Genomic DNA, 27,827 nt, shown 5'->3' with positions numbered 1-27,827 from the left:
TCATGGTCAAATTGCTGAAAGGAAACCACTACTAAAGGATACCAAGAAGAAGAAGAGACTTGCTTGGACCAAGAAACACGAGCATTGGACATTAGACCGGTGGAAATATGTATTTTTGTCTGATGAGTCCAAATGTGAGATTTTTGGTTCCAACCACTGTGTCTTTGTGCGACGCAGATTAGGTAAATGGGTAATCTCCGCATGTGTTGTTCCCACCGTGGAGCACGGAGGTGGAGGTGTGATGGTGTGGGGTTGCTTTGCTGGTGACACTGAATTCAAGGCACACTTAACCAACATGGATAACACAGCATTCTGCAGCTATACGCCATCCCATCTGATTTGCGCATTGTGGGACTATCATGTTTTTCAACAGGACAATGACCCAATACAACTCCAGCTTGTGTAAGGGCTATTTGACCAAGAAGGAGAGTGATGGAGTGCTGCATCAGATGACCTGGCTTCCACAATCACCTGACCTGAACCCAATTGAGATGGTTTGGGGTGAGTTGGACCGCTGAGTGAAAGAAAAGCAGTCAACAAGTGCTCAGCATATGTGGGAACTCCTTCAAGACTTTTGGAAAAGCATTCCAGGTGAAGCTGGTTGAGACAATGCCAAGAGTGTGCAAAGCTGTCATCAAGGCAAAGAGAGGCTACTTTGAAGAATATACAGTATATTTTGATTTGTGTAACACTTTTTTGGTTACTACATGATTCCATATGTTTTATTTAATAGTTTTGATGTTTTCACTATTATTCTACAAAATAAAGAAATACCCTAGAATCAGTAGGTGTGTCAAAACTTTTGACTGGTACTGTGTATATATATAAATCAATATAGGTACACTACAGTTCAAAAGTTTGGGGTCACTTAGAAATGTCCTTGTTTTTGAAAGAAAAGCAGATTTTATGTCCATTAAAATAACATCAAATTGATCAGAAATACAGTGTAGACATTGTTAATGTTGTAAATTACTATTGTAGCTGGAAACCACTGATTTTTTAATGAAATATCTGCATAGGCGTACAGAGGCCCATTATCAGCAACCATCACTCCAGTGTTCCAATGGCACGTTGTGTTAGCTAATCCAACTTTAGCATTTATAAAGAATAATTGATCAGTAGAAACCCCTTTTTTAATTATGTTAGCACAGCTGAAAACTGTTGTGCTAATTAAATAAGCAATGCAACTGGCCTTCTTTAGACTAGTTGAATATCTGTAGCATCAGCATTTGTGGGTTTCGATTACAGGCTCAAAATGGCCAGAAACAAAGCACTTTCTTCTGAAATTCGTCAGTCTATATTCTTGTTCTGAGAACTGAAGGCTATTCCATGCGAGAAATGTCCAAGAAACTGAAGATCTCGTACAACGCTGTGTACTTCTCCCTTCACAGAACAATGCAAACTGACTCTAACCAGAATAGAAAGTGGAGTGGGAGGCCCCGGTGCACAACTGTGGAAGAGGACAAGTACATTAGTGTGTAGTTTGAGAAACAGACAACTCACAAGTCCTCAACTGGCAGCTTCACTAAATAGTAGCTGCAAAACACCAGTCTCAACGTCAACAGTGAAGAGGCAACTCCAGGATGCTGGCCTTCTAGGCAGAGATGCAAAGAAAAAGACATATCTGAGACTGGCAAATAAAAGATTAAGATGGGCAAAAGAACACAGACACTGGACAGAGGAACTCTGCCTAGAAGGCCAGCATCCCAGAGTATGCCCCCTTTATTTATCCCATGGTTCTGACTTACAGGGAGAATATTGTAAGAATGGCCCATGTTCTGAATTATGTTGCTGTACATTTCAAAAGTGCTGAACAAATAGTTATATTGACCACGTCCGTCCTATCTCGTTCATTAATGTCTTAATGGAAACTACGGATTGCCTCGTATCTGCTTGTCGTCCCCTTACGCCATAGTTTGTACATCTCAATTGTCAGTAGAAACCACATTTGTTTAAGCAAGTCAGCCATATCAGCTGTTTATTTTAAAGGCAGTTAATGAGGCTGAATGAAGAGACGCCAGAAAAAAAACACATTTCACGTGTTTCTGTCACATCATGTTTCTGCAGGCGGCAGATTCCCTGTATTTAGATCACTAGAACGGCCCAGGTCATTATGATAGCGTTTGGAGATTAGTAACTTGTCGGTGCGCGTTTTATGATTTTCGAGAAATATATAAAGCCACTCGCAGTCGGAGTAAAAGCGTGTTATGAAATCGGTTTCACAACAGGGCGGGACTCGGGTCTGTCCACCAATAGCATACCCGTCACATGATCTTTATTTATGTAAGGTAAGGCCTTACACTGTGTGGCTTGGGCTTTTTCGAGCATTATCCACACGATGCGCATCAGAGCAGGAAGCCTACTTCTCCCGGCTGTGCTTTTACAGTAAGAGTGAGAAGTACGAGACGCGAAGAGACGATCCGACCTTCTGTTCATCATGATGCCAGGAAAGAGAAGACGTTACGTGGTGTTGTTCCAAACCAAATACTTTATGCTTGGAAAACGCATGTGAATGAATCGGAAGGGTTTTGTCAGTTGGAATTACACTAAGGTCTTTATGGTATGGTTGGATCTTGGGTTCCGCTAGCCTTTGTTTACTAAATCAGAGAGTCTAGCAGTCCGGTCATGTTAATCGGAGAAGAGTGTCCGTCGTTGCTTAGATGGTGATTAGATAGGGACTCAAACTGCTCACGGACCGGCGGTGGTGACATAACCCCGCAACTGTGCCACCATGGATCTACTTGAGTGCCCAATATGCCTGTTCCTCATGTGTGAACCGGCCACCATGTCCTGTGGTCACACGTTCTGCCGGAGCTGCCTGGGGAACTACTTGTCATCCGGGTGTCCAGCCTGCAAGGAAATATTTAAACAGAGAGACCCCAAAAACATCAAGAACAACATCCTACTATTCAGTGTCATTGAGAAGTGCTGCCCAGAAGAGACGAGGATAAAGTGTCATATTCTGGAGAAACTCAAAACCAGCGAGTTCACAGAAGCTTTACGCATCGCGAATGAAGGGATACGACTAAGTAGGTTCCTAAAAATAATGTGTGAACTTGAGCACGTTTGGGAAGACATCTCCTTATGCAACCCTCGAGTAGGCTGCAGGACAGACCTATGATCAAATGTGTATGTTCGTTGTGTAAAATGGAATCCACCCACTTATAAAAGCCCCACACGACCCTAATTACGTAAATTTACCATAAACAGCTATTTGCCCGAAAAACCTCCAGCCAAGACGTATGAAATAAAATGTTGTTAAGATGAAATGATTTTGTCTTCAGTGCAATATAGACTACACAATCAAGCCCCCCTTGCAAAACGGTCTTTTCCTGGTTAAATAAAATACTGTTGGAACTGCTATAATATGCTAGTGGTGTAGTGACCTGGTGTCATTCAAGGCATTGAGCCCCACCTGTTTAAAAAATATATATATATTTTTTTGTGTGCTTGTTTTGCATGCTTTTTTGTCATTTACGTGTCAAGTATCAGTTTGCAAGCAATGTAAAAGCTCAGTGTTTTTGTTTAGTGTTATGCAGTGGCTTTGCTGGCATGTATCAACATTTTATTTTTGTTGAGTTTGCCCCACCGAGATTGCCACTGCCTGGCATGCACTCCTAGCCCATAGCCTGGTCACATAAGAGCCACATGGTGGGTGGGAGGCAGTACTGCAGTCACAGTGGTCCAACATTACCTAAAGAAACTGAGGTTGTCACCCTGAGCTTTCATACATTTGGCCATGTAGTGTATGTGGACCCCTGCTCGTCCAACATCTCATTACAAAATCATGTGCATTAATATGGAGTTGGTCACCCTTTTGCAGCTATAACAGCCTCCACTCTTCTGAGAAGGCTTTCCACTAGATATTGGAACATTGCTGCTGGGACTTATTTCCATTCAGCCACAAGCGCATTAGTGAGGTCGGGCACTGATGTTGGGCGATTAGGCCTGGCTCGCAGTCGGGGTTCCAATTCATCCCAAAGGTGTTCAATGGGGTTGAGGTCAGGGCTCTGTGCAAGCCAGTCAAGTTCTTCCACACTGATGTTAACAAACCATTTCTGTATGGACCTCGCTTTGTGCACAGGGGAATTGTCATGCTGAAACAGGAAAGGGCCTTCTCCAAACTGTTGCCACAAAGTTGGAAGCACAGAGTCGTCTAGAATGTCACTGTATCCTGTGGCGTTAAGATTTCCCTTCACTGGAACTAAGGGGCCTAGCCTGAACCATGAAAAACAGCCCCAGACCATTATTCCTCATCCACCAAACTTTACAGTTGGCACTATGCATTCGGGGCAAGTAGGGTACTCCTGGCATCCGCAAAACCCAGACTCTTCCGTCAGACTACCAGAGGGTGAAGCATAATTCATCACTCCAGAGAATGCGTTTCCACTGCTCCAGAGTCCAATGGCGGTGAGCTTTACACCACTCCAGCTGACGAGTGGCATTGTGCATGGTGATCTTAGACTTATGTGCGGCTGCTCGGCCATGGAAACCCATTTCATGAATCTGCCGACGAACAGTTATTGTGCTGACGTTGCGTCCAGAGGCAGTTTGGAACTTGGTAGAGTGTTGCAACTGAGGACATGATTTTTATGTGCTTCAGCACTCGGCGGTCCCATTCTGTGAGCTTGTGTGGCCTACCACTTCGCAGCTGAGCCGTTGTTGCTCCTAGACGTTTCCAATTCATAATAGTAGTACTTACAGATGACGGGAACAGCTCTAGCAGGGCAGAAAGTTGACAAACTGACTCGTTGGAAAGGTAGCATCCTATGACAGTGTCATGTTGAAAGTCACTGGTCTTACTGAAGAGCTCAATCTGCTGCCAATGTTTGTCTATGGAGGTGTGCTTAATTTTGTACACCTGTCAGCAATTTTGGGGTGTCCCCATACTTATGAATGAATTAATGAATGACCAGGTGAATCCAGGTAAAAGCTATGATCCCTTATGGATGCCACCTGTTAATTCCACTTTAATCAGTGTAGATGAAGGGGAGGAGACGGGTCAAGAATGGCCCACCACCCAAAGGACATCCAGCCATCTTCACACAACTGTGGGAAGCATTGGAGTCAAAATGGACCGGCATCCCTGTGGAACGCTTTTGACACCTTGTAAATCAATCCCGCTGACGAATTGAGGCTGTTCTGAGGGTGAAGGTGTTCCTAATGTTGTGTACACTTAGTGTATATGTTGAAGAGGGAGGGGGGCTCAAGGCTGCATCCCTGCCTCCCCCCAAGAAATGTGTGTGTGTGTGTGGGGGAGGGGGTAGAGAGGCTCAAATTGACTCATCTTGGCATGAAGGTCTACTATACAAATTGATGGAAAGCTGTTTTGGTGGAAAAACGTACATTATAAAATCAATGTAAACAAACAACCCAGCCAGACTTCTGTAACACTGGGTCCAGTGACATGTAATCTGTTGTGAGTGGGTGACACACGTGCGCCACACTCAAGTGGCTGTGTTATAAGCATTGGTTGGTGAGTCTTCGCTAATGTTCCTCTTTGCTATGGCCGGTCAGTAATGCCAGTAGTCTTCACACGTGACACTCCCCCAGAGAAGCACAGCAGCGTTTAGGAAGGTGACCAGGGTTACTTCTGAGGTGATAGGCACAGTTTCCTTGTCTTTCTTGTGGTGCATTTTTGTCATTGCTGGTTTTCCCCCCTGTTTGGAGTCGTGACTCTCGTGACAGCCTTATCCTGCGGCTGATTTGTTTCTGGGTGCTGAGATTATATTGGTAGTAATGTGTAACAGACATGCAGAGGTGTGAGGGAGTTATGTTTCATAGTGAAGGCTCATACTAATGGTCTGTCGTTACATTCAATGTGGATCAACAGAGAATGAAACAACTTCCTATAAGAGTATGTCTGTGACGAGTCTTTCTCCTCCACCCACCAGTAGTTTAATTGATTTTCTGTCTGGTTTGTCATACTGGGGTGTCAGTGCACCAAACACTTTGCATAAATAACCGTTTCTACGCACCACACAGGACTATGCATGGCAGTTCTGGTTTTAATGCAACCCTGCTGTGCCATTGTTTTGATACACATAATCACATTATATTAATACTCTGCAGGCTTCACTGTAAAAATAGTAGGTAGCATAGGGAAGGTCAGGGTATGAGATCAGATGTGCAATTTGTAGCAAGAATGGAGTTGGGTTGAGCTCATGTCACTTCAGGTTTTTGGGAGATGTCCAGTGTTATCTAATATTCCATATGCATTGCAGTTGCAAGGGCAAATCGAACTAAACCCATTCTGACTGGGAAGCTGTCATACTACAATCACTGATAGTTCGATATAATTAACAGTGATCACTATCTCTTCCCTCCCTCCCACTCTCCCTCCCTCCCTCCCTCCCTCCCTCCCTCCCTCCCTCCCTCCCTCCCTCGCCCAGCTCCTTGTGATGTGAGTCTGAAGGTGTGGAGAGCGGAAGCCAATATGGGACTGAGACTTTTCTCTGATGCCCTGAGGGACCTGGAAGACCTCTCCTGTGTTCACACCAACTGGACAGAGGTAAGAAACACCATGTTATTAGAGTGCTATGTCAAATCAAATTTCAAATCAAATCAAATTCATTTATATAGCCCTTCGTACATCAGCTGATATCTCAAAGTGCTGTACAGAAACCCAGCCTAAAACCCCAAACTGCAAGCAATGCAGATGTAGAAGCACGGTGGCTAGGAAAAACTCCCTAGAAAGGCTAAAACCTAGGAAGAAACCTAGAGAGGAACCAGACTATGTGGGGTGGCCAGTCCTCTTCTGGCTGTGCCGGGTGGAGATTATAACAGAACATGGCCAAGATGTTCAAATGTTCATAAATGACCAGCATGGTCAAATAATAATAATCACAGGCAGAACAGTTGAAACTGGAGCAGCAGCACGGCCAGGTGGACTGGGGACAGCAAGGAGTCATCATGTCAGGTAGTCCTGAGGCATGGTCCTAGGACTCAGGTCCTCCGAGAGAGAGAAAGAAAGAGAGAAAGAGAGAATTAGAGAGAGCATACTTAAATTCACACAGGACACCGGATAGGACAAGAGAAGTACTCCCGATATAACAAACCGACCCTAGCCCCCGACACAAACTACTGCAGCATAAATACTGGAGGCTGAGACAGGAGGGGTCAGGAGACACTGTGGCGCCATCCGATGACACCCCCGGACAGGGCCAAACAGGAAGGATATAACCCCACCCAAAGCACAGCCCCCACACCACTAGAGGGATATCTTCAACCACCAACTTACCATCCTGAGACGAGGCCAAATATAGCCCACAAAGAACTCTTGGCACAAACCAAGGGGGGGGGGGGCGCCAACCCAGACAGGAAGATCACATCAGTGAATCAACCCACTCAAGCGACACACCCCTCCTAGGGACAGTATGAAAGAGCCCTAGTAAGCCAGTGACTCAGCCCCTGTAATAGGGTTAGAGGCAGAGAATCCCAGTGGAAAGAGGGGAACCGGCCAGGCAGAGACAGCAAGGGCGGTTTGTTGCTCCAGAGCCTTTCCGTTCACCTTCACACTCCTGGGCCAGACTACACTCAATCATATGACCCACTGAAGAGATGAGTCTTCAGTAAAGACTTAAAGGTTGAGACCGAGTTTGCGTCTCTCACATGGGTAGGCAGACATTCCATAACAATGGAGCTCTATGGGAGAAAGCCCTGCCTCCAGCTGTTTGCTTAGAAATTCTAGGGACAATTAGGAGGCCTGCATCTTGTGACTGTAGCGTATGTGTAGGTATGTACGGCAGGACCAAATCAGAGAGATAGGTAGGAGCAAGACCATGTAATGCTTTGTAGGTTAGCAGTAAAACCTTGAAGTCAGCCCTTGCCTTCACAGGAAGCCAGTGTAGGGATGCTAGCACTGAAGTAATATGATACAATTTTTTGGTTCTAGTTAGGATTCTAGCAGCCGTATTTAGCACTAACTGAAGTTTATTTAGTGCTTTATCAAGGTAGCCGGAAAGTAGAGCATTGCAGTAGTCTAACCTAGAAGTGACAAAAGCATGGGTTAATTTTTCTGGATCATTTTTGGACAGAAAGTTTCTGATTTTTGCAATGTTACGTAGATGGAAAAAAGCTGTCCTTGAAACAGTCTTGGTATGTTCTTCAAAAGAGAGATCAGGGTCCAGAGTAACGCCGAGGTCCTTCACAGTTTTATTTGAGACGACTGTAAAACCATTAAGATTAATTGTCAGATTCAACAGAAGATCTCTTTGTTTCTTGGGACCTAGAACATGCATCTCTGTTTTGTCTGAGTTTAAAAGCAGAAAGTCAGACCATACCAGGAGCGAGGAGGGATTTGGACCGAGGTTACAGTATCTTCTGGTGTAACTGTATCGGGCCTGCCTAGGTGTCTATACGCCTGCTGCAGCTTCTACGTTTTCCTTTAATATCACTGTTTATTCCCCTTTAATGATCTGTCATCTATGGGTACATCTCAATAGTCTACTGTGTTTTCAGATCAGTTGTTGTCATAATAGGTCACCAACACGTAACCTTATAAGGAGTTGTACCAAATAAGACTGATTTAGATTTCTTGGCATATTTTCAGTTTCCTAGTGTGCTTCCTAGTGTGCTTCTGAAATGGCACCCTAATATCCTCTTCATAGTGTGCTACGTTTAACCAAACCCCTATGGACCCTGGTCTAAAGTACTACACTAAATAGGGTGCCATTTTGGACACCATTCTAGTTTTGTGTGTCCTGGTTGTTTTCTCTGTGGCTGCTGCTGATGGAGTGTGTCTGTAGAAGTGTACAGTATGTTGTGTCATTTGGGGCACATTATGCAAACGGCTACTTATGTCATCATGTAACTGAATCATTGGACACTACTGGGTGGGTGAGTGCTATGACAGCTACGCGTTGTTGGGGGGACAGAAGCACCAGATCATCAGCAAACAGTAGACATTTGACTTCAGATTCTAGTAGGGTGAGGCCGGGTGCTGCAGACTGTTCTAGTGCCCTCGCCAATTCATTGATATATATATATATAATATATGGGTGGGGCTTAAGCTGCATCCCTGTCTCACCCCACGGCCCTGTGGAAAGAAATGTGTTTTTTTGCCAATTTTAACCGCAAACCTGTTTGTGTACATGGATTTTATAATGTTGTATGTTTTTTCCATCAATTTTTCCATCAGACCCTCATGTCAAATTGAGTCAAAAGCTTTTTTGAAATCAACAAAGCATGGCAAGACAAGACTTTACCTTTGTTTTATTTGTTTGTCAATTAGGTTGTGCAGGGTGAATACGTGGGTTGGTAGTTTAGTAAAAAGCCAATTTGACATTTGCTCGGTACATTGTTTTTGCTGAGGAAATGTACAAGTCTGCTGTTAATGACAATGCAGAGGATTTTTTTCAAGGTTTCTGTTGATGCATATCCCATGGTAGTCATTGGAATCAAATCTGTCTCCACTTTTGTTGATTGGGGTGATCAGTCCATGTTTCCAAATATTGGTTAAGATGCCAGAGCTGAGGATGATGTTAAAGAGTTTAAGTATAGCTGATTGAAATTTGTGGTTTGTATATTTGATCATTTCATTGAGGATACCATCAACACCACAGGCATTTTTGAGTTGGAGGGTTTGTATTTTGTCCTGTAGTTTATTCAATGTAATTGGAGAATCCAGTGGGTTTTGGTAGTCTTTAATAGTTGATTCTAAGATTTATATTTGATCATGTATATGTTTTTATTATAAGGCCAAAACAATTGGAGAAGTGGTTTGTTTACCCATATTTCTCTGTTTTGGATAGATAACTCTTTGTATTGTATTTTGTATAGTGTTTTCCAATTTTCACAAAAATGGTTTCTCTTTGGATTCTTCAATTACATTGCTGATTTCTGACGTGCTGTTCCTTCTTTTTCCGTAGTGTATTTCTGTATTGTTTTAGTGATTCATCATAGTGAAGGCGTAGGCTCAGGTTTTCTGGGTCTATGTTTTTGGTTGGACAGGTTTCTCACTTTCTTTATTAGGTTTTTGCATTCCTCATCAAATTTGTTATTGTTTTTAGTTTTCTGTTTGAAATGTTTAGATTTGATAGGGAAGCTGAGAGGTCAAATATACTGTTAAAATGTTCTACCCGGGGGCCTCACGGGTGGCGCAGTGGTTAAGGGCGCTGTACTGCAGCGCCGGCTGTGCCACCAGAGACCCTGGGTTCGTGCCCAGGCTCTGTCGTAACCGGCCGCGACTGGGAGGTCCGTGGGGCAACGCACAATTGGCCTAGCGTCGTCTGGGTTAGGGAGGGCTTGGCCGGTAGGGATATCCTTGTCTCATCGCGCACCAGCGACTCCTGTTGCGGGCTGGGTGCAGTGCGCGCTAACCAAGGTTGCAAGGTGCACAGTGTTTCCTCCGACACATTGGTGCGGCTGGCTTCCGGGTTGTATGCGTGCTGTGTTGGGTTGTGTATCGGAGGTGCGGCTTGGTTGGGTTGTGTATCGGAGGACGCATAACTTTCAACCTTCGTCTCTCCCGAGCCCATACGGGAGTTGTAGCGATGAGACAAGATAGTAGCTACTAAACAATTGGATACTACGAAATTGGGGAGAAAAAGGGGTAATATAAAAAATAATTTATACTGCCAAGTTTACACCTTCACTATTACAGTGGAACATTTTTGTCCAGGAATTTGTCTAAAAGGGATTGAATTTGTTGTTGCTTAATTTTTTTTTTGGTAGGTTTCCACACTACTTTTTTTCCATAGCATTTCCTAATATTATACAGTTCCTTTGTCTTGGATGTATTGCTCTGTTCAAGTATTCGACTGATTTTTCTATGATCTGATAATTGTGTCAGTGAACGCTCTGAGAGACTCTGGGTTGACATCGGTGATAAAGTAGTCTACAGTACTACTGCCAAGAGATGAGCTATATAGGTGTACCTACTGTAGGAGTACGTACCCTTGAAGCTTACCATTGTCTATATGCATATCTAGCGTGTGACAGAGCTGCAGGAGTTGTGACCCGTTTTTGTTGGTTGTGTTGTCATAGTTGTGCCTAGGGGGGCATATGGGGGAGGGAATGCTGTTACCTCCAGGTAGGTGTTTGTCCCACTGTGTGCCGAAGGTGTCAGGTTCTTGTCCAGTTCTGGCATTTAGGTCACCACAGACTAGTACATTTACCTGGGGCTGGAAATGATTCATTCCCCCCTCCAGGATGGAGAAGCTGTCTTCATTAAAGTATGGGGATTCCTGTGGGGGGATATAAGTAGCACACAGGAGGACATTTTTCTCTGTTCAGATCATTTCCTTTTGAATTTCTAGCCAAATATAATATAATATAAAAGAGTTAGGTCTGCTCTATACCAAATTAGCATACCCCCTACCTGTTTCACACCTGGTTGTGTGGTGTATGGGTCTACCAGCTCTCTGTAACCTAGAGGGCAACCAGTGGGTCCATCTCCTCCACCATGTTTCTTGTAGGATGACGATGTCTATGTTTCTGATTTCTTTGGGTCTCTCTCTCTCCGTCTCTCTCTATATCTAAGTCTCTCTCTCATCCAGTATTCTCTTGTCTGTTCTCCCCAGGGTTTCCTTCGTAAAGGTAATGTGTTACTGGAGATGGGTCGTCAGTCTGAAGCCCTGATCCAGTTTCACCGCTGTCTCAAGCTACAGGCCGACTTCACTCCTGCCAAGAGCCAGATTAAAAAGGTCAGTAGCTATAGCCAACACTGACTGGCTCATTTACTAACTGGCTCATTTACTGACTGTTTACCAATCACTGGTCCAGTTACTTACTGACTATTTTTCCCTTACTGACTGTCGGCTTGACTGTGCTTTACTGGCTGTTTCACTGTTCCAGTTAGTCTTACTGACTGACTGTTTTCCACTCATTGACTGTCTGCCTGGCTGCTTCACTGGCTCATTCAGTCTCACTAGCTTAGTGTGTCAGTGACTGCCTGGCTGAATGACTATGGGGTCAGTTAAGGTTCTAGGAATGGGTGGTAGTTGCTGCTTCTAGGAATGCTTTAAGGACTGGAATGCCTTGGAACAGTGTTAGACAATCTCAACACGTACTGTATACTAAACTCAGCAACAAAAAAAAAACGTCCTCACTGTCAACTGCGTTTATTTTCAGCATACTTCACATGTGTAAATATTTGTATGAACCTAACAAGATTCAACAACTGAGACATAAACTGAACACGTTCCACAGACATGTGACTGACAGAAATGGAATAATGTGTCCATGAACAAAGGGGGGTGTCAAAAGTAACAGTCAGTATCTGGTGTGGCCACCAGCTGCATTAAGTCCTGCAGTGCATCTCCTCCTCATGGACTGCACCAGATTTGCCAGTTCTTGCTGTGAGATGTTGCCCCACTCTTCCACCAAGGTACCTGCAAGTTCCCGGACATTTCTGGGGGGAATGGCCCTAGCCCTCACCCTCCGATCCAATAGGTCCCAGACGTGCTCAATGGGATTGAGATATGGGCTCTTCGCTGGCCATGGCAGAACACTGACATTCCTGTCTTACAGGAAATCATGCACAGAACGAGCAGTATGGCTGGTGGCATTGTCATGCTGGAGGGTCATGTCAGGATGAGCCTGCAGAAAGGGTACCACATGAGACTGCAGGCCTCGGTGTAACCCTCATTCCACGATGAACGCGAATCTGACCATCATCCCTGTTGAGACAAAACCGTGACTCGTCAGAGAAGAGCACTTTTTGCCAGTCCTGTCTGGTCCAGCGACGGTGGGTTTGTGCTCATAGGCGACCTTGTTGCCGGTGATGTCTGGTGAGGACCTGCCTTACAACAGGCCTACAAGCCCTCAGTCCAGCCTCTCTCAGCCTTTTGCGGACAGTCTGATCACTGATGGAGGGATTGTGTGTTCCTGATGTAACTCGGGCAGTTGTTGTTGCCGTCCTGTACCTGTCCCGCAGGTGTGATGTTCAGCTGTACCGATCCTGTGCAGGTGTTGTTACACGTGGTCTGCCACTGCGGGTATGATCAGCTGTCTGTCCTGTCTCCCTGTAGCGCTGTCTTAGGCGTCTCACAGTACGGACATTGCAATTTATTGCCCTGGCCACATCTGCAGTCCTCATGCCTCCTTGCAGCATGCCTAAGGCACGTTCACGCAGATGAGCAGGGACCCTGGGCATCTTTCTTTTGGTGTTTTTCAGAGTCAGTAGAAAGGCCTCTTTAGTGTCGTAAGTTTTCATAAGTGTGACCTTAATTGCCAACTGTATGTAAGCTGTTAGTGTCTTGATGACGGTTCCACAGGTTCATTGAACAAGCATGGGAAATTGTTTAAACCCTTTACAATGAAGATCTGCGAAGTTATTTGGATTTTTACAAATTATCTTTGAAAGACAGGGTCCTGAAAAAGGGATGTTTCTTTTTTTGCTGATTTTATATACAGCAGGGGTGGGCAATGATTTCAGCCTGAGGACCACATTGGATTTCAAAATTCAGATTTGTTTTTCAAAAGCAATTTGCGGGCCAGAAAAAGTTATTTGAAAATGTATTGATCCATTAGTGTTTCTACATGCTTTCTACCTAGTTTTAGACATTCAAGAGTGTCCTGGAGGTTTAAAAAATCCTCAAACCTCCCCTGGGCCGGATTGAATGGACTCGTGGGATGAATCTGTCTTGGGGGCCATATAACATCCACCCCTGATGTACAGTATACCAAGAACAAGGATGACTGACTGGGTGGGGTTATTCAAGGACAGGCTAGTATTGTAAATGCTATGATATGTCATGGAACACTGTCGGACGATCTACTAACACTTATGTGTGTCAGGTCAACTAAGGCGAGGGGTCATCTATGCTAGAAAAGGATATGACATGGGACAATATTAGGCAATTTAAACACTTCTACATAACTGCTAAATGGTCAGTTAGAGGGTCAGTTACAGTTGTAGGGTCAGTTGTAGGGTCAGTTGTAGGGTCAGTTGTAGGGTCAGTTGTAGGCTAACCTCAGGTTATCTGAGGTTGGATACGTTTTAGAAATGCAATGTCACAGAAGGCAACCTAGTCATTTACATGTTCAGCCTAGTCATTTACATGTTCAGCCTAGTCATTTACATGTTCAGCCTAGTCATTTACATGTTCAGCCTAGTCATTTACATGTTCAGCCTAGTCATTTACATGTTCAGCCTAGTCATTTACATGTTCAGCCTAGTCATTTACATGTTCAGCCTAGTCATTTACATGTTCAGCCTAGTCATTTACATGTTCAGCCTAGTCATTTACATGTTCAGCCTAGTCATTTACATGTTCAGCCTAGTCATTTACATGTTCAGCCTAGTCATTTACATGTTCAGCCTAGTCATTTACATGTTCAGCCTAGTCATTTACATGTTCAGCCTAGTCATTTACATGTTCAGCCTAGTCATTTACATGTTCAGCCTAGTCATTTACATGTTCAACCTAGTCATTTACATGTTCAGCCTAGTCATTTACATGTTCAGCCTAGTCATTTACATGTTCAGCCTAGTCATTTACATGTTCAGCCTAGTCATTTACATGTTCAGCCTAGTCATTTACATGTTCAGCCTAGTCATTTTGAAATATTCAGCAAGTTGTGGGTTTCTAAATGAATGGTTGATGGATTGATTGATTAAAGCCACGTCTGATGTTGTAGGATGAATTTTTTTGTGGGATAAGTTTATAATGATGGAATGTGTATTATGAAGTAACACTAATGTTTTTAAATGATGGATGGGATGGATGGGATGGATGGATAGATTGATCTGTGTGTATGTTTTCCCTGGTCAGATCCTGGAGACGGAGGGCATGTCAGTGCCTGAGGAGGTGCCCCAGATCCTCCAGGTGGTCTCAGAGTACCTCAGAGGCCACTGCCCCCCCATCACAATCCTGTTCCCTGAGAGCCACACACACAGCCACACACACTGCCTCAACAAAAGCTTCCGATACCCTCAGGTGGAGGGGGCAGACGGGGACAAGAGAGGAGACTTGGAGACAGGGCCAAAGGTGAAACATGGGACCAGTACTGAGTGCTGTCTCAGTCTCTGTCAGACCGTGTCCTTCCTCCCTACAGCGGAGGATGATGAGGAGATGATGAGGAGGAGGGAGGAGAGGCACAGCAGGGGTACATAGAACACACACACACACACACACACACACACACACACACACACACACACACACACACACACACACACACACACACACACACACACACACACACACACACAGGAAGAGAGAAGAGACATGTAGATGGTTGATATTGGTTCTATGTTGTCTCCCTCAGGAGGCTGCCGTCTGGACAGAAGAGAATCTCTGAGTGTCCTCACTGTGTCTGACTTTGAATGTCCCCTCTGTATCAGGTTAGTAGTTTCCATAAGTGGTACATCCTGTGGAGTCTTGTGGTACTGTGTAGTTGTTGAGAAACTTGTGCTGTACTCTGATTTTAGTGCTGTACCTCTACAGGCTGTTCTATGAGCCAGTGACCACTCCCTGTGGACACACCTTCTGTAGGACCTGCCTCGAGAGAAGCCTCGACCACAACCTCCGCTGCCCCCTCTGCAAACAGCCACTACAGGAGGTAACTATGGCCTACGTAACTATGGCCTACGTAACATTTACATTTACATTTAAGTCATTTAGCAGACGCTCTAATCCAGAGCGACTTACAAATTGGTGCATTCACCTTATGACATCCAGTGGAACAGCCACTTTACAATAGTGCATCTAAATCTTTTAAGGGGGGTGAGAAGGATTACTTTATCCTATCCTAGGTATTCCTTGAAGAGGTGGGGTTTCAGGTGTCTCCGGAAGGTGGTGATTGACTCCGCTGTCCTGGCGTCGTGAGGGCGTTTGTTCCACCATTGGGGGGCCAGAGCAGCGAACAGTTTTGACTGGGCTGAGCGGGAACTGTACTTCCTCAGTGGTAGGGAGGCGAGCAGGCCAGAGGTGGATGAACGCAGTGCCCTTGTTTGGGTGTGGGGCCTGATCAGAGCCTGGAGGTACTGAGGTGCCGTTCCCCTCACAGCTCCGTAGGCAAGCACCATGGTCTTGTAGCGGATGCGAGCTTCAACTGGAAGCCAGTGGAGAGAGCGGGGTGACGTGAGAGAACTTGGGAAGGTTGAACACCAGACGGGCTGCGGCGTTCTGGATGAGTTGTAGGGGTTTAATGGCACAGGCAGGGAGCCCAGCCAACAGCGAGTTGCAGTAATCCAGACGGGAGATGACAAGTGCCTGGATTAGGACCTGCGCCGCTTCCTGTGTGAGGCAGGGTCGTACTCTGCGGATGTTGTAGAGCATGAACCTACAGGAACGGGCCACCGCCTTGATGTTAGTTGAGAACGACAGGGTGTTGTCCAGGATCACGCCAAGGTTCTTAGCGCTCTGGGAGGAGGACACAATGGAGTTGTCAACCGTGATGGCGAGATCATGGAACGGGCAGTCCTTCCCCGGGAGGAAGAGCAGCTCCGTCTTGCCGAGGTTCAGCTTGAGGTGGTGATCCGTCATCCACACTGATATGTCTGCCAGACATGCAGAGATGCGATTCGCCACCTGGTCATCAGAAGGGGGAAAGGAGAAGATTAATTGTGTTTCGCCTGCATAGCAATGATAGGAGAGACCATGTGAGGTTATGACAGAGCCAAGTGACTTGGTGTATAGCGAGAATAGGAGAGGGCCTAGAACAGAGCCCTGGGGACACCAGTGGTGAGAGCGCGTGGTGAGGAGACAGATTCTCGCCACGCCACCTGGTAGGAGCGACCTGTCAGGTAGGACGCAATCCAAGCGTGGGCCGCGCCGGAGATGCCCAACTCGGAGAGGGTGGAGAGGAGGATCTGATGGTTCACAGTATCGAAGGCAGCCGATAGGTCTCGAAGGATGAGAGCAGAGGAGAGAGAGTTAGCTTTAGCAGTGCGGAGCGCCTCCGTGATACAGAGAAGAGCAGTCTCAGTTGAATGACTAGTCTTGAAACCTGACTGATTTGGATCAAGAAGGTCATTCTGAGAGAGATAGCGGGAGAGCTGGCCAAGGACGGCACGTTCAAGAGTTTTGGAGAGAAAAGAAAGAAGGGATACTGGTCTGTAGTTGTTGACATCGGAGGGATCGAGTGTAGGTTTTTTTCAGAAGGGGTGCAACTCTCGCTCTCTTGAAGATGGAAGGGACGTAGCCAGCGGTCAGGGATGAGTTGATGAGCGAGGTGAGGTAAGGGAGAAGGTCTCCGGAAATGGTCTGGAGAAGAGAGGAGGGGATAGGGTCAAGCGGGCAGGTTGTTGGGCGGCCGGCCGTCACAAGACGCGAGATTTCATCTGGAGAGAGAGGGGAGAAAGAGGTCAGAGCACAGGGTAGGGCAGTGTGAGCAGAACCAGCGGTGTCGTTTGACTTAGCAAACGAGGATCGGATGTCGTCGACCTTCTTTTCAAAATGGTTGACGAAGTCATCTGCAGAGAGGGAGGAGGGGGGGAGGGGGAGGAGGATTCAGGAGGGAGGAGAAGGTGGCAAAGAGCTTCCTAGGGTTAGAGGCAGATGCTTGGAATTTAGAGTGGTAGAAAGTGGCTTTAGCAGCAGAGACAGAAGAGGAAAATGTAGAGAGGAGGGAGTGAAAGGATGCCAGGTCCGCAGGGAGGCGAGTTTTCCTCCATTTCCGCTCGGCTGCCCGGAGCCCTGTTCTGTGAGCTCGCATTGAGTCGTCGAGCCACGGAGCAGGAGGGGAGGACCGAGCCGGCCTGGAGGATAGGGGACATAGAGAGTCAAAGGATGCAGAAAGGGAGGAGAGGAGGGTTGAGGAGGCAGAATCAGGAGATAGGTTGGAGAAGGTTTGAGCAGAGGGAAGAGATGATAGGATGGAAGAGGAGAGAGTAGCGGGGGAGAGAGAGCGAAGGTTGGGACGGCGCGATACCATCCGAGTAACTATGGCCTACGTAACTATGGCTTACGTAACTATGGCCTATGTAACTACATTGCTTTGCAAAAATATTCAGTATTCACATTTGTCAACAATCAACACAAAATACTATGTAATGTAGATGAGGAAGATGTTTTTTTAGTATAAGATGAATAAAACCTTAACTAAAATATAGTCACTGCATAAGTATTCAGACCCTTTGTTTAGGCAAGCCTAAATTACTTCTGTAAAGTCCCTTACACAGATTAAACTACAATGATCAGGGAGCTTTTGGAAAGCCTCATAAAGAAGGCCAGTGATTGGTAGATGGGTAACAATAACAAATCAGACATTGAATATCTCTTTAAGCATGGTTAGGTGAATAATTATGCAGTGGATTATATATTAAACCACCCAGACACATCAAAGATATTGTCATCCTTCTGAACTGAGCTGCAGGACAGGAAGGAAACTGCTCAGGGATGTTTCTATGAGGCCATTGTTGATTTTAAAACGGCTACAGAGTCCGATGCCTATGATAGGAGAACTGAGGATGGATTAACAACATTGTAGTGACTCCACAATAATGACCTAAATGACAGAGTGAAAATAATAATACAAAAATACTGAATAAAATATTCCAAAACATGAATATTGTATGCAGTAAGGTACAAAAGTAATACTGCTAAAAAATACACTTTTTGAATCCATTTGAATCCCACTTTGTAACCCAATAAAATGTAAAGAAATCCAAGCGGCCTGAATACTTTTGAAAGGCACTGTATGGACACTATTACATAACTAGGGCCTTTGTCTGTGTACATGGACTCAATCAGAAACACATTTTATATAACATCATAATGATGTTACTTTTCTTCCCAATAATGCAGAATCTCTTCTTCTTTCCTGTGTAGTACTTTAAGAACAGGAGGTACAACCCCACGGTGCTGCTGCAGGAGATCATGTCTCACCTCTTCCCCCTGCAGCTGGATGAGAGGAAGCAGGTCCACGAGACTGAGATGGCCGAACTATCCAAGTGAGTCCAGTCGCTGACGCACTGTAACCAGGGGTAAACGGAGGTCGGGTTGTTCTAGAGTTTCCCACAACGGTAACCTGGCACCCAATCTGATTTCTCTATGTTTCATCTTTGACTGCAGAGTTCAGTCTGCTTTAACCAGGCTACCAAAATTGGCCCTTACCTGTAAAACGAGCTTTGGAAAGATTTTGGTAGAAATTGTTAATGCCTGAATGAAATGAGACTGAAACGTGAAATCGTTGATGGGCTATCATATGCTCGACAGAATGATCTTGGGGCGGGTTGGCAACCTTAATGGTAACCATGGCAACGGGCATCGGGCATCAGGCTCCTCATACAGTAGAGATTAGACGTTGTGACCGTGAGGTTATTGGCAAAGCACCGCACAAGGCAACAACACCAGCTGCTGGACAAGAGCAACCCTGAAACATGTATACAGTAGCAGTCAAAAGTTTGGACACATACTCATTCAAGGGTTTATTTTTACTATTTTCTATATTGTAGAATAATAGTGAAGACATCAACTATGAAATAATACTTATGGAATCATGTAGTAATCAAAAAAGTGTTATATAAGTATAAATATATTTTATATTCAAAGTAGCCACCCTTTGCCTTGATGACAGCTTTGCACACTCTTGCCATTCACTCAACCAGCTTCACCTGGAATGATTTTCCATCAGTCTTGAAGGAGTTCCCACATATGCTGAGCACTTGTTGGCTGATTTTCCATCACTCTGCGGTCCAATTCATCCCAAACCATCTCAATTGGGTTGAGGTCGGGTGATTGTGGAAGCCAGGTCATCTGATGCAGCACTCCATCACTCTCCTTCTTGGTCAAATAGCCCTTACACAGCCTGGAGGTGTGTTGGGTCATTGTCCTGTTGAAAAACAAATGATAGTCCCACTAAGTGCAAACCAGATGGGATGGCATATCGCTGCAGAATGCTGTGGTAGCCATGCTGGTTAAGTGTGCCTTGAATTCTAAATAAATAACTGACAGTGTCACCAGCAAAGCACCCCCACGCCATCACACCACCTCCTCCATGCTTCACGGTGGGAACCAAACATGCAGAGATTATCCGTTCACCTCCTCCATGCTTCACGGTGGGAACCAAACATGCAGAGATTATCCGTTCACCTACTCTGCGTCTCACAACGTCATAGCGGTTGGAAGCAGAAATCTCAAATTTAGACTCGTCAGACCAAAGGACAGATTTTCACCGGTCTAATGTCCATTGCTTGTGTTTTTTTGACCCAAGCAAGTCTCTTCTTATTCTTGGTGTCCTTTTAGTAGTGGTTTATTTGCAGCAATTCGACCATGAAGGCCTGATTCACGCAGTTTCCTCTGAACAGTTGATGTTGAGATGTGTCTGATACTTGTACTCTGTGAAGCATTTATTTGGGCTGCAATTTCTGAGGCTGGTAACTCTAATGAACTTATCCTCTGCAGCAGAGGTAACTCTGGGTCTTCCTTTCCTGTAGTGGTCCTCATGAGAGCCAGTTTCATCATGGAGCTTGATGGTTTTTGCGACTGCAAAAAGTTCTTGAAATTTTCCGCATTGACTGATCTTCATGTCTTAAAGTAATGATGGACTGTCGTTTGTCTTTGCTTATTTGTGCTGTTCTTGCCATAATATGGATTTGGTCTTTTACCAAATAGGTCTATCTTCTGTATAACCCCCCTACCTTGTCACAATACAACTGATTGGCTCAAACGCATTAGGAAGGAAATAAATTCCACAAATTAACTTTTAACAGGGCACACCTGTTAATTGAAATGCATTCCAGGTGACTACCTCATGAAGTTGGTTGAGAGAATGCCAAGACTGTGCAAAGCTTTCATCAAGGCAAAGGGTGGCACATTTTGGGTTACTCTATGAATCCATGTGTTATTTCATAGTTTTGATGTCTTCACTATATTATTTGACAAAATAGTAAAAATAAAGAAACCCTTGAATGAGTTGATGAGTCCAAACTTTTGACTGTGTGTGTTAAATACACACCACCTCAACACCACTGTTATCCTGATTAAATATATATTTGTCTTTCTCTGTATCCTCTCTTTTTTTCATCCTCTGTCACTCTTTCTCTCTGTCTCGCTCTCTGTTTCTCTCCCTCCATCCCCCAGTCTAACTAAGGACATCCCTATCTTTGTGTGTACGGTGGCATACCCGGGCGTGCCCTGTCCTCTCCACATCTTCGAGCCTCGTTACCGCCTCATGATGAGACGATGCATGGAGACGGGCACCAGGAAGTTTGGCATGTGCAGCTACGAACATGGAAAAGGGTGGGTCGTGGATGTATACAATCTGAAAATAATGGTATGAAAATTAACCATGAGTGTATCTGGCTCTCTTACCTTTTACACTACTATGCTGAGCCACACTGTGCTGGGGATCTGATTGTCTTTCACATTACCCTTTCAGCTTGCTTCCAACAACTCTCTGTCTGTGTGTCTCTGTGTGTCCTCCAGATTTGCAGACTACGGCTGTATGCTGGAGATTCATAGTTTAGAGGTGTTGCCTGACGGTCGCTCGTATGTGGACTGTGTGGGAGGAAGTCGCTTCAGGGTCCTGAAGAGAGGACAGAGAGATGGATACCACACCGCTGATATAGAGTACATGGAGGACCACAAGGTACAATCCCACACACACTGAAGAGAGCTAGATACCACACTGCTGATATAGAATACATGCAGGACCACAAGGTAAGTGACCACAGGTTGTTCTAACCTAATCCTGTCCCTGGATGACCCCTGTCAATGCAGAGTTTTGGTTGAATTTAACACTCCTGGGGAAGGTTACAAATGCTATTTTATTAGCTTGTTCTTCAGTGAGTGTTTTACTGGTACTTGGCCTGTTTCCAAGCAACAGTTTGTAAAAGCAATGCTCAGTGCTCAACCAGGCATACCTTAGAGGTGTGTGTGTGTGTGCTCGTGCACTAGAGGCTCAAAATGCTTTCTTCACACCTACTGTAAAGGTCAGATCCTAAACTACATGAAAACAACACTAGACACAATGGAATCCAAAACTTTTACTATCTCATCCTCGAACATACAAGTTCTGAGGTCATCTGCCTTTGGCCTAAAGAGCAGGAACCCAGACTTCATCAAAGAAATGGGAAATACAGACATTGTCATCCTACTAGAAACATGGTATAGAGGAGACGGACCCACTGGTTGCCCTCTAGGTTACAGAGAGCTGGTAGTCCCATCCACCAAGCTACCAGGTGGGTGGTATAGAGGAGACAGACCCACTGGTTGCCCTCTAGGTTACAGAGAGCTGGTAGTCCCATCCACCAAGCTACCAGGTGGGTGGTATAGAGGAGACAGACCCACTGGTTGCCCTCTAGGTTACAGAGAGCTGGTAGTCCCATCCACCAAGCTACCAGGTGGGTGGTATAGAGGAGACGGACCCACTGGTTGCCCTCTAGGTTACAGAGAGCTGGTAGTCCCATCCACCAAGCTACCAGGTGGGTGGTATAGAGGAGACGGACCCACTGGTTGCCCTCTAGCTTACAGAGAGCTGGTAGTCCCATCCACCAAGCTACCAGGTGGGTGATATAGAGGAGATGGACCCACTGGTAACCCTCTAGGTTACAGAGAGCTGGTAGTCCCATCCACCAAGCTACCAGGTGGGTGGTATAGAGGAGACGGACCCACTGGTTGCCCTCTAGGTTACAGAGAGCTGGTAGTCCCATCCACCAAGCTACCAGGTGGGTGATATAGAGGAGATGGACCCACTGGTAACTCTCTAGGTTACAGAGAGCTGGTAGTCCCATCCACCAAACTACCTGGTGTGAAACAAGGAAGAGACTTGGGTGGGTATGTTAATTCGGTATAGTAGTAGAGTAGACCCAACCCACTCTATTAAATTAGTCAAAACTGGAGCATTTTACATCTGGCTATAAATTAATAAAGAATTTATCTCAACAGAGAAAAATTTCCTTGTGTGCTAGCTATATTCCCCCCCCCCAGTAGAATCTCCATACCTTAACGATGACAGCTTCTCCATCATAGAAGGGGAGAGCAACCATTTCCAAGCCCAGGGACATGTACAACTCTGTGGCAACCTAGTAAATTCCACAACTGGACAAGAACCTGACCCTCTCAGAACAAACTCCTACCTGGAGGCGACAGCATACTCTCCCAAATATGCCCCCCCAGACACAACTATGGCAAAACAACCAACAAAAATGGGTCACAACTCCTGCAGCTCTGTCACACGCTGGGTCTGTACATAGTCAATGGTAGGCTTCAAGTTGACTCCTATGGTAGGTACACCTATCCATTGACAGTAGTACTGTAGATGACTTTATCACTGACCTCAACCCAGAGTCTCTGTGTTCAGAGTCAGTCCACTAACACCCCTATCAGACCACAGCAAAATCACAGTCTACTTGAACAGAGCAATACTCAATCATGAGGCATCAAACCAAAGGAACTGAGTAATATTAAGAAATGCTATTGATGGAAGGAATGCAGTTTGGAAACCTACAAAAAACAATTAGGCAACAACAAATTCAATCCCTTTCAGACAACTTCCTGGACAAAATGTTTCACTGTAATTGTGAAGGTGTAAACTTGTTCGTAGAAAACCAAAACAGTATATTTTACCTCTCGGCTTCCCTATCAAATCAAAAATTGTCAAGCAGACAACTTAAGAAAATGAACAACAATGACAAATGGTTTGATGGAAGATTGCAAAAACATTAGAAAGGAATTGATAAACCAGAACCTGAGCCTACATCTTCACTATGGTGAATCACTAAAACAATACACAATTACACTACAGAAAATGAAGGAACAGCACGTCAGAAATCAGCTCAATGTAATTGAAGAATCCATAGACTCTAACCACTTCTGGGAAAATTGGAACACACTAATCAAAAACCAACACGAGTCATCTATCCCAAATAGAGATGCATGGATAAACCACTTCTCCAATCTTTTTGGTCCCATATCAAAAATATATACATGATCAAATGCAAATATTAGAATCAACTATTAAAGACTACCAGAACCCACTGGATTCTCCAAGTACATTACTACAGGACAAAATACAAACCCTCCAACCCCAAAAGGCCTGTGGTGTTGATGGTATCCTCAGTGAAATGATCAAATATACAGACCACAAATTTCAATTGGCTATACTAAAACTCTTTAACATCATCCTCAGCTCTGGCATCTTCTCCAATATTTGGAAACGAGGACTGATGACCCCAGTCCACAAAAGTGGAGACCGATTTGATCTCAATGACTACCATGAGATATGTCAACAGCAACTTTGAGAAAATCCTCTGCATTATCATTAACAGCAGACTTGCACATCTCCTCGATGAAAACAATGTACAGAGCAAATGTCAAATAGTCTTTTTATCAAATTACCGTACGACAAATCACATATTCACATTGCACACCTTGTTCGACTAACAAACATAAGTCTTCTCATGCTTTGTTGATTTCAAAAAAGCTTTTGACTCAATTTGGCACGAGGGTCTGCTATTCAAATGGATGGAAAATGGTTTTGGGGAAAAAAATACAATATTATAAAATCCATGTACACAAACAACAAGTGTGCTGTTACTATGCGTTTTCCCCCCAATTTTATGCATCAACGTATTGGTGAGGGCATTAGAACAGTCTACAGCACCCGGCCTCACCCTACTAGAATCTGAAGTCAAATGTCTACTGTTTGCTGATGATCTGGTTTCTGTCACCAACTGTTAATATCATTTCCTAATTCCAATATGTTTTCATGAATTGAATTCACTTAGTCTATTTTATGAGAATATGTACGATTCTTATTTGCATAAAATAGACAGAGACCAGTCTTATCAAAATTAGATAATAGTATTTATTCTCGGAGCGCGCTGCCATGTAACCACGAACAACAGTTTATATACAACATATGACGTCATAGGAGAAAAAAACGTTTTATAACCTATCAACCAGGACACAACAAAGTTGAAAAGTTAATTCCAACCCAGTAGCTCGCTCACTCCAGACACACACTTATCTAGATTAACTTCTGGAATGGTCACCTTCATCCATCACTATTTAGAAGACCGTTTCAGATAATGGAAAACCCAGGAAAACACTCTCTGCCTTATCTAAACATCCCAGAGCTAAGTTGAGTTGGTTCAACCATAGGTTAACGACCCTTTTTGCTTACTTAAAAACCCACAGTTCCAGTCTTCTCCAACCTGGCTGGAATGGTATTTATTTTGTTTCATGCTCCACAATCCCTTCCATATGAATTAATATTGTTTATATCTGAGTTTCATTAGTTATAGTTCTATTTAAAATGTAGATATTGTTTATTCATAATATTCCTAACACCAACCAAGGAGGGCCTGCAGCAGCACCTAGATCTTCTGCACAGATTCTGTCAGACCTGGGCCCTGACAGTAAATCTCAGTAAGACATAAAATATTATGGTGTTCCCGAAAAAGGTCCAGTTACCAGGACCACCAATACAAATTCCATCCAGACACCGTTGCCATAGAGCACAATAAATGATGCATACCTCAACCTAAACATCAGCACCACAGGTAAATTCCATGAAGTGTGAACAATCTGAGAGACAAGGCAAGAAGGGCCTTCAACGCCATCAAAAGGAACATGGAATTCGACATACCAATTAGATCTGGATAAAAGTACTTGAATCAGTTACTGAACCCAATTGCCCTTTTATGGTTGTGAGGTCTGGTGTCCGCTCACCAACCAAGAATTAACTAAATGGGACAAACACCAAATTGAGACTCTGCATACAGAATTCAGCAAAAATATCCTCTGTGTACAACGTAAAACACCAAATCATGTGTGCAGCGCAGAATTAGGCCGATACCCACTAATGATCAAAGTCCATAAAATAAATGTTAAATTCCACCACCACCTAAAAGGAAATGATTCCCAAACCTTCATTGCAAAGCCATCACCTACAGAGAAATTAACCTGGAGAAGAGCCCCCTAAGCGAGCTGGTACTTGGTTGTTCCACTACATGGAACAACCAAGCCCCCTCCCTAAAAAAATAAATAAGTGTCTATCCTATCTCTGAGAGATATAAGATCAGGATGAAATTTTTTCACTTAAGTCTCCATAGATAATTCCGTACATGTTTTCGACTGTTAATGGGGACCTTCAGATGAATTTTGTGAGGCCTCTGGGTGTCCAAGAGCTTGTACCTGGTCGGGAGAGTTTCCATACAGGGGTCATAATAGTCTTTGGCCAAACCGTTCGGACTCTAATTACTTTCGGGATGTCTCATGGTCTGACAAACACCGCTCTACCTCTGTCACCGTTCACTGCGAAATTGGGCTGATGCGATGGATTGAGATGCATCCAGTCTAAAAAAACATATCTCTAGCTCACACTGACAGATTTTTATGGGGATTTTTGAATGATGCTAATTAGATTTCCACAGGTGTTTGGACATTGACCTTAGTGGGTTAAAGGTTTGAAGAGAATCAATTGTATTTTGCGTTGAGAATCTCCTCCTTTGTTTCTAGGCTGAGGGGTCAGAGTTGGAGTTATTGCAGAGCCTCCATGACAGTGTGTATGAGCAGGCCCAGGACTGGTACACACTCCTCAACACACAGCTCAGAGAACAGATCAGCAGACAGTATGGAACCATGCCTGACAAGGATAACAACATACAGGTACACACACACACAGACACATGGACCTTGCCGATCACTTCCAGACCAACACTCCTCTTGTATCGAAAATCTCCTGTATCTCCCCATCTCTCTCTCTCCTCTCTCTCTTCCTGTCTCTCTGTCTCCTTTTTATCTCCCTGTCTCTCTCCATCAGGCCTCCAACAATGGTCCAGCGTGGTGTTGGTGGTTGTTGTCAGTTCTCCAGCTGGATCCTGCCTACCAGACGACCGTCCTGTCCCTGCCCTCCCTCAACGACCGCCTGGGACACCTGCGCATGGTTCTGGGGTACTTCTCCCAGAGCTAGAGAAGAGGAGGAGATAAAGGGATACAGCTTTACTGGGCTTTCTGCCGCTTATCCAGTACCGTACACAGAGGAGAAGATCAGCTCTACAGACTGGATAATGTGAAACATCACACACACACCCACTAATATATCACTCACACACATATCCCACATACACTACCTGTCAGGCCCACTCCCCACCCCTGTATCTTCAGCAAGATGTTACTGGGTTTAGAGCCTGTCGCCATGGAGATCATATGTCCTAGCTTGAACCCATTTTACCTGGCCAAGAGCAGAAAGAGATTGTTTTATCACTTACATGAATAATGTGTTTGTTCGTAGATGCATCATAGGTAAAACTCAGATTGAGGGGCAAAATAAGTGTGACACCCCTGCAGTATAAGGTTCAACTCAAACTGTTCTGATTCTTGCCAAGGGATGTTAACCTGGTGGTAATGTCTCAGATAACCACTAGGTGTCCCTGTTCTCACTGTTTCCCTTATCAGCCAAGCATAAAGAACACTGCCATGGCAACTGACCCTCATGCATGACATAACCAGCCATCTCAGAATCAGATCTGATTCCTATGGCTGTAAAGTGCTTGAAGAAAAGCCATTTAAAAAAGTGTCACAGATCGCTCTGTCTTGCAGAGCTGAGAACTTGATTTCCTGGGTAACGCACAATATGCTATTTATAAGGCTTGGGTTAAAGTTATATATAGTTTATAATAATCATATTGTATTTTTTGGGGGGTTCTTTAAAACCTTGGGAAGCTACTATATTGTGAAAAACACAGTCAGCAGCCATTTTGAGTGACTAGCGCGACAGTATAATTACTATTGCAGTTACTGTATCTTCACTGCCTTGTTACCAATATTGAGTAGGATGTAATATTAGTGTGTTATTGCAGTAATGATCTATTATGAAACATTGAAACATAAAAAGGCGCCGCCTGGGTGAAAATAATAATATTTCAGAGTAATGTGAATTAAAGCTGCTGAAGCCTGACTTCTCTTTAGTGTTTGAAGATGTATTGAACA

General features: G+C 44.5%; 1 protein-coding gene across 1 annotated transcript; it reads left to right on the top strand.

The window, feature by feature from the left end:
* Positions 1-1,792: 1,792 nt before the first annotated feature.
* On the top strand, positions 1,793-27,795 carry LOC118381362 (LON peptidase N-terminal domain and RING finger protein 1-like). Its single transcript, XM_052514438.1, has 11 exons — positions 1,793-3,029; positions 6,393-6,511; positions 11,523-11,645; positions 14,718-15,051; positions 15,214-15,289; positions 15,393-15,507; positions 18,720-18,841; positions 20,973-21,131; positions 21,318-21,480; positions 26,355-26,504; positions 26,659-27,795. The coding sequence occupies exons 1-11, from the start codon at positions 2,732-2,734 to the stop codon at positions 26,806-26,808; spliced, it is 1,809 nt and encodes a 602-aa protein (XP_052370398.1). The 5' UTR covers positions 1,793-2,731; the 3' UTR covers positions 26,809-27,795.
* Positions 27,796-27,827: the final 32 nt, after the last annotated feature.

The sequence above is a fragment of the Oncorhynchus keta genome, chromosome 4, assembly GCF_023373465.1.
Source record: "Oncorhynchus keta strain PuntledgeMale-10-30-2019 chromosome 4, Oket_V2, whole genome shotgun sequence".
Classification (NCBI taxonomy): Eukaryota; Metazoa; Chordata; class Actinopteri; order Salmoniformes; family Salmonidae; genus Oncorhynchus; species Oncorhynchus keta.
The sequence above is the reverse complement of the archived record's forward strand: the minus strand, read 5'-3'. Positions and strand labels throughout refer to the sequence as shown.